The sequence below is a fragment of the Perissodus microlepis genome, chromosome 23, assembly GCF_051167445.1.
Source record: "Perissodus microlepis isolate ML-2025 ecotype Zambia chromosome 23, ASM5116744v1, whole genome shotgun sequence".
NCBI lineage: Eukaryota > Metazoa > Chordata > Actinopteri > Cichliformes > Cichlidae > Perissodus > Perissodus microlepis.
This window is the reverse complement of record NC_140482.1, coordinates 22,507,107-22,514,906: the sequence shown is the minus strand read 5'-3', so window position 1 is coordinate 22,514,906 and position 7,800 is coordinate 22,507,107. Positions and strand designations below refer to the sequence as shown.

The 7,800-nt window shown below is 38.6% G+C and overlaps 1 protein-coding gene across 1 annotated transcript; it reads left to right on the top strand.

Moving 5' to 3' along the window:
- Window positions 1–6,454: 6,454 nt before the first annotated feature.
- LOC146361417 (C-type lectin lectoxin-Phi1-like) lies at window positions 6,455–7,186 on the top strand. Its single transcript, XM_084921301.1, has one exon. The coding sequence runs from the start codon at window positions 6,455–6,457 to the stop codon at window positions 7,184–7,186; it is 732 nt and encodes a 243-aa protein (XP_084777427.1).
- The last annotated feature ends 614 nt before the right edge of the window (window positions 7,187–7,800 follow it).

The following is a 7,800-nucleotide window of genomic DNA, read 5'->3' as shown; positions in this document are numbered from 1 at the left end:
GGCAGCAGTAAAATTACGTAGCAGGAAATAAAGGTGACAAGGGCCTTCAAATCTTAAACACTTATTAAAAGAGGTTACATGTGAGTGTACGTGTTTTGACAGGTTATCAAATTTAACTATGACCTAAAGTTTTCTTTGTTATCTTGATCCAACAGCCTCAAAGAATAACGCCCACAAGTTATCTGTACCCAGTCTGCACCCATTTATCAGATAACAATCACAAAATAAACACCCACGCAGCTTTTTTCCTCTTTAGGTGCAAGGGAGCCACCGCAGTACAATATGAATGATGAGTACAAACAAAACTGATAATCTTTTGACAACACACAGCACATCAGCATACAAGCCTGTTGGTCAGAGAATATTGTTTTTTCATGGAAACAGAGAACAGGTAAATAAACACTCACTGGCTATTGAATTATGAAAATAAGGCAGTTCTGAAGGTAAAAGGAGGTCCAACCCCATTCTAGCAAGGCTTACTGCATGGGCAGTAAGTGTAAAATTTTATTTCAGAAACAGAGTACTTTAATAATCCCTAAGGAAATTATGTATTTAGACAATCTTTCATTTTCTTTTGGTAGCACTTTAGAATAGAGCCAGTGACTTAGTTCCCACATATTTTTTATGTATAAAGTAGTAACTATAAATACTTGTTATACTTCATGGTTCCCATTATGGTAGTATGAAGTGGTCCCTATTTTCCTCTCCAAATAACATCAACATACTGTAAGTGCACTGTACCTATTTGCTTTAAATAAAGCTTCAATGCACAGTCTGTATAAATTGCAATAATGTGACAATGAAATATGGAAATTTGTAAAGAAATGACAGAATAAATAAGAACAAATAAATCACTGACTCTCAAGGAGGAGCTGAGGAGTCTTGGCAGTCTGACAAGCCTGCAGCTGTAGAGCATTAGCATCACATGTCTGCTTTTATTTACCTCCAGGGTTGACACACATATGAAATATATGTCAATCATATTTCGGCAATGTGAATATACCTGCTTTGTTTACTTGGTTTTCTTGGTACCGTGGATCTGCTCACTCTTGAACAGACCCTGGGGTTGGACACATTTGTGGACAACTGAGACAGCAGTAAAAGCAAAGAAACATGTTTGTCTTCTGAAGCTCAGTGTCTCACTGTGCAAATGCAAGTGCTGCTTGGTTATGCATATGTATATCCTGCAATAAGCCCTAAGGCTGTGCGTCCCCTGGTAAAAAAAATAGCTGCTAAAGCTGGACTAGACTGTTTAAAACACAAAAATGGGAACTGAAAGGCAACATTTCGCACAAATGTTTTGAATCTTTGACAAAATTGGATTTATAACCCTCATAAACAGTTTCCTTGCGAATGCATGAGCCCAGCTACTCATTTTGGGTTGTATTGAACAAAACATTGAGCTGCATTCTTAGCATCAGAAAGGAAGAGTATCCAGGATGTGCTTGCTGACTAATGACTTGACAATGAGCTTGAGGTTTTACAGTCGGGTGCACCCCTCACTTTTCACAGCTGCTTGGGTCTTCACAACAGGACTTCACAAACCAACTTGTGACCATATTTTATGCTGTCTGTGGACCTTACAGTTCTGCTATTATACAATTTCCATTGCCAAACATATCAACATCCCAGAAAGTAAAGTCTAAAACTTTAATTCAGAAACATAAAAGCAAGCAAACCCAGTAAATGGCAGGCAGGAGGCAGAGTCCATACATGATAAAGTTGAACAGGAAAAAGACTGGCCAGTGGGCAGTCACCAGCTGGAGGTACATGCACACTGAGGAGACTCACTGACAGGAAAAAAGAAAATCGGCTGAAAGCACAACTAACTGGCGTGTAAGAAGTAAGGCAGGTGGTGACTAGACAGAAACCAAACATTGTAATGCTATGGTCCAAAATAAAATACATAACAAAGGAAAAAGAGAAACATAAATAAATGGAAACACCAGACAAACCAACAAAAACAAAACTTCACAAATCCAATGGGTTGGTCAATAATGGGTAGGACTCAGCATGAAATTAGAGGAAGTAGGTGCATTTTGGGACATCGTGCATGCAACAGTGCATAGGTCCAGGTCACTGGGAAAGTGCTTGCTCATTTCCAGTGTGTTATCATCAGATACATTACTGAGAACAGTTGGTGATAAGGAAATCTATGTGACTCCTTGAAGAAAGAGTCCCAGCATGAATCAGTGGCTCCATCTTGTGGGTAAATAGTCTCTCTCTCTCTCTCTCTCTCTCTCTCGCTCTCTCTCTCTCTCTCTCTCTCTCTAGCTTTCAAAATAAATAAATAATAATAATAAAATAAAATAAAAGATTATCTGCCCAAAATACTGACTTTAATTTCTAATTTAATTTCTAATTTACATGACATTTTCTTACACAAGTACAATGTAAAGTGTTACATTTAGTGGAATCTGGTCAAATGAAATTTGAAGAGAATGGAAGAAGAGAGTGGAGGCAGGGTGGAGTGGGAGACAAGTGCCAGGAATAATTTGTGACAGAAGAACAGTGGCAAGAGTGAAGGCAAAGGTCCACAAGATAATAGTGAAACCTGCTAAAATGCAGGTTTCACTATTATTGAAGATGGATTAGAAATGAACTTGAGAGAGGGACATCTCAGGTTTGGCAGTTTGGAGACAATGTAAGAGAGACAAGGCTGAGGTGGTGTGGACATGTGCAGAAGAGGAATAGTGGATATATGGTACAAAGGATGCTGAATATGGAACTGCCCGACAGAAGGAAAAGAGGAAGGCCACAGAGAAGATTTACAGTGCAGAGGGTCGGTGTGACAGAGGATGATGATGATGATGATAGGGTGTCATGAAGGTGATCTGCTGCGGGGACCCCTAAATGGAGCAGCAGAAAATGTGATGAGTAAAAGTAAAGTGTTTTCAGAAAAATACATTAAAAAAAAATCACACTTTGCTATTTTCCACCTCAGCCAACGGACTCCACATTTCTCACATGCACAGCTGCCCACTACACTTCATCTCGCACTGGTTTAGATCCACACCAGCTGTTTTTTAAAAGAAGCCACAAAGTCAATGGTACGTACAGAGGGAATGAAAACTGTTCCACAGTTTTGGTACTAAGGTTTGGAAAGCATAACCCCCTTAGTTTTCAAACAGGTCCGTGGAATCATCAGAGGACCACTATCAGTGAATATAAGGATCCAGTTTGGATGCTAATACTCTAAATAAGCCCCAAAGCAGGCTCATTTGTGTCCAAAGCAAGTGCTAAGAGGTTTTATTCTTGAGGTTAGATTTGAGAGGATGCGTTTCCAGGAACAATTCTGAGCACCAGAGGGCACCAGAGACTAAAATGTTCATTCTTTAATCATTCTTTAATAATTCTTTAATCATTTCAGGATTAAAGAATTATTTTAAATCTTTAATCCTGAAATGTTCTTTCAGTTCTTTACACAGAACACTGCGCTGGAAGGCTTCAGTAAAGGTTCAATAGCTGCTATTTAACTAGGATATGTTTAGGCATGGTGGTTAGCACTGTTACCTCATAGCAAGAAGGTCCTGAGTTCAATTCCACTATCAGGCTGGGGTCTTTCTGTGTGGAGTTTGCATGTTCTCCCTGTGTTTGCGTGGGTTCACTCCAGGTACTCTAACTTCCTCCCACAGTCCAAAGACATGCAGTTAGTGGGGATAGGTTAATTGGAAACTCTAAATTGCCCATAGGTGTCAATGTGTGCGAATGGTTGTCTGTGTTAGCCCTGCGACAGACTGGCGAACCGTCCAGGGTGTACCCTGCCTCTCATCCTAAAACACCTGGGATAGGCTCCAGCCTCCCCGTGAACCTGAAAAGGATAAGTGGCAGAGAATGAATGAATGAACATTTAAAGCTTTTTAAAATAATCTACTTATGAATGATTTGAAATCTTTAATCCTGAAATGTCTTTTCACTTCTTTAAACCGATATGGAATAAATTAAGCTGAGGATATCTGATGCTGGTAAACTTACCCAATCCTCCTGATGAGGTTTCAGTTCCAACACTGACAAAGGAGTCTTGGCCAGTCCTGGAGGAAAGCGAGATTCAGAAATACAAGCATAAAGAGAGATTTACCTAATATGTACCTAACAAGTAAAGTCTTCAACTTCCTCTTCCTCTGTCATTAGAAGAACACCAAAGATAAGCTGACGGACATAAAATAATATTTTCGCATGTTTTCTTAGTGGAAGGGTGGCTATCAAGAGGGCATTCATGAAGATGAGGAACATGAAGGAAAGACTGGGGTATCACAAATTACACAAGAGGTCAACTGAAAATCAGGAATTAAAACATTTCCTATTAAGGGGAATATGTTTTCCAAGCAAGAGACTGACCTGAGTGGACAGGAGGAGCCAGGCGTGGTTCAGTCATGTTATTATTAAATCACAAGTTTCAGTACATAACCAGAAATCACATAAATCTCTGCACTACACAATTATACAATTGTACAATTTTGTGCTATTAACCCTCAAAGTACAATTAAAAATACATTTAAATAATCAAATTAAATCAACATTTCAATGTGTGAAAATCTAATTACAAGTAAGTATTATGAAGTGCTCTAAATTTTGTTTCCTCTAGTTTATTTAATACATCCTAAAATCGAATTTGTTTGTTCCATGCAGAGCCAAACAAAACCTGTTTTGCCTCAAAATCTAGTTAAGAGTGGTGTAACAACTTCCCCAAATAAGTGTCTCAACAGTACCTTTAATGAAATTAGTTTGAATTACCTAAATAAATAATATTTTAAAGTATTCAAAGTACACATTATCAGAAACTGTGTATTCTCAATAACTGGATAAGTGACTGAAAACGATGACCTATGCACATCCAAAAGGCTCCAGCATAAATGATCCACTGGATCTTTGTTGCTTTGTAGAACTCTCATGACTGTCAGAGGCAGTTACATTTTGTTTGCCAATCAGCTAATACGTTTCCTTTACAACTTTGAATTAAACTGTGTGGTTAGCATGGTTTAGCTGTTCATCTCTCTGACTGCACAGTCTCTGACATGAAGAGACAATATCCACTTGAAATACTTCATGATGACAGATGTGAGGGCTACAGGTGTGTAGTCATTGAGGCTGTCTCCACTAGTCTTTTTGGAGATAAACCTAAAGTTACTTAAAGTTGAGATTTTGTATCCTTTGGCAACAACTGATTGCATTCCTGTTTATATGGAACTAAATTCTGAGAATGTAGAAATAAAGGCAAGTTTGCTTCGACAGTTTCTGACATCTATCCGTCAGTAAGTTGTACTGCCTGAAATCTAAGTTTGAGCAATATTAATGTACAAAGGGATATTTTTTTGTGTGATAATGCTAATTTTGATCATATAGAGCACAGTAATGAATTATTTATGATGTAACAGAAGATTGTGAGCTGCTTGAATAATGACTAATAATAATAATAAATTAAGGTCAGTGAGTCATGTGTCACTGCCAGGTTGGTCAGAATATGCCTCTGAATTACGTACTGAGTGCAGGGAAGATGGGTTGCTGCTGGAAATCCAAGATTTGGTATGAAATTTGAGCATAAGAAACTTCGAGTCCTGTGTTTGGGTCCTTCATCCTGGCTGCCACAGCACACCTTGATAGCTCTGTTCTGTCATTCATCCAAACACACCCAGGCAGTGACTTTACATTTTGATCTGCAAACATTTTCCTACAAATGCCAAGTAATGGACCTTCTAATTCTATCTTTTATATTATTATTTTAAGAAATCATGTTAATCATTCATAGTCAAATTTATAGAGTGTCTGTAATACAGTGAAGACAATGGGAACCCCAGGATAGTACTGTAAATGTATTATTAAAATTATGTAATTCTAAAGTGCTGATTTACGCTGATTTGGTTAACAAAAACACAAATGAGCAGAAATTGCAGGTTTTCACATAGTTCCTGTAAGCTCATCACTCCAGATGAAGAAAGGGAAATCCCATGCAAATGATTTTTATTTTTTATTTTTTTGCGGTAAATTGACTATATCTATATAGCTCGTCTCTACATTTACCCCTTTACATGGATAAAGTGAGGCAAATAAATTTTCATTTCCTTCTGAATTTGTAAGTCTGCCCCTCCATTGCACAAACATTATAAATAAAGTTCTAAATTGATTTGCATTGGATGAATGCACTGGGGCAAGGAGTAGCTCAGTGTATTTCTCAAATATGAGAATGTGTGTTGAAGTTTTTTCAAGTATGTTTATACTGAGGACAAAAAGACTTGGGGTGAAGTTTTGAGTTGCCGTGTTAGATAGACCTCACCTAATGACGGTATCTGGTCAGGACTGGAAAGGAATTACTTAGACTAAGACCAGTGTATATGGTTGTGTGGGTGTGATTCAGAGAATGAAAGAGCCGCTCTATGCAAATATTTTCTCATGAGCGAGCATAAAAAGTCAATTCACGCACATACATTTTCAAAACCCGTTTGAAATCAAGAGAGCGATGCATCCAATCTTCACCTGCATCCTGCTCCTGCTGAGCTCATCTGGAACTTTGAGCAAGTATGTTCACGTTGACAAGATGTGGTATCAGGATGCATCTTTATCTTACTGCCGGCAGTACTACACAGACCTGGCCCCTGTCAATAACGAACGTGATATTGCAGAACTTAGGAAGATCAAGAATAACATTGGCTACATCTTAATTGGACTGGAAAGGAGCTCCACATACACAAACAAGTGGATGTGGTCAGGAGGAGGGGAGGTGACCAGGTTTTTCTGGGCATCAGGTGAACCACGAAATGAAACAGGCAGAAATTATGGCAGTATTGACAATAATGGATGGCACAGTGTATATAGCTATCCAAGAACCTTCTTCTGCTACAGAGCAATAGTGGTCGGGGAGGAAAAGACTTGGGAGGAAGCTCTGGAGTACTGCAGGGAGCACCACAATGACCTGGCCAGTGTGGCATCAGAGACTGAGACGATGCTGATCCAAAGAGAGCTGAGGAAACATAACACAACTAATAACGTCTGGATTGGCTTGCGCTTCTTGTCCAGAGACTGGCTGTGGGTGGACGGACAGGAGATGGACTACGAGGCCTGGAGTGAAGAGGGGAAACCACTGTGCCTGCACCCCAAGATGAAGTGTAGAGCCCAACAGGTGAGAGGAGGGAGTCTGAGTGTCTGGGAGGCACATGATTGCGCGGAGAGACACAATTTTATTTGCTACTAAAGTAGTGTGTTTATTGTGCTTACCAGAGTTTGGTTGTTTCCTACTTATTTTGTGTCTTGTAAAAGCGTAAAATTAATCCCTAAATGATAAGAAACTACAATATTGCTAAAACTGATAAAGATACAAAATAAAAACACACCTTACTAATTATACTCATCTCTTTTCAGCAACACTAACAAAGTTCATTTCGACTCAGTTGTTGTTGTTTTTTGTTGTTTTTTGTTTTGTTTTGAAATGATGATATTTGTGTGCACATGTATCTGTTTAAATGTTGGCTAGGCAGAAGAAGTGTAGGACGTTCAGTTAGGTCCATAAGTATTTGGGCCACTTTAGTTTGCTTGAATTTTACTCTCTGGTGTGTATTTGTATTTTTATTTCTCTCTTATGTGGCTGGTGAAACAATGTAAACAACAACAACAACAACAACAACAAAAGTGTTAAAAATGAGTTTGAATCAAATTCTTTTTTCTCTTTTGCCTCAGAAATTAAATAGAAAAAAGTATTTAAGTAATGAGTCTTCAAGGACACAGGGAAGCCTTGGTTTGAGAAGGGTGGGACTGCTGGCAAACCTTGTGCCTTGTAAGCATGTTTTATTACCTTTATGCACCCAGGAA

Bases quoted from the DNA above. Each gene is read 5' to 3' on its own strand.
- LOC146361417 (XM_084921301.1), top strand. From the start codon at position 6,455: ATGCATCCAATCTTCACCTGCATCCTGCTCCTGCTGAGCTCATCTGGA.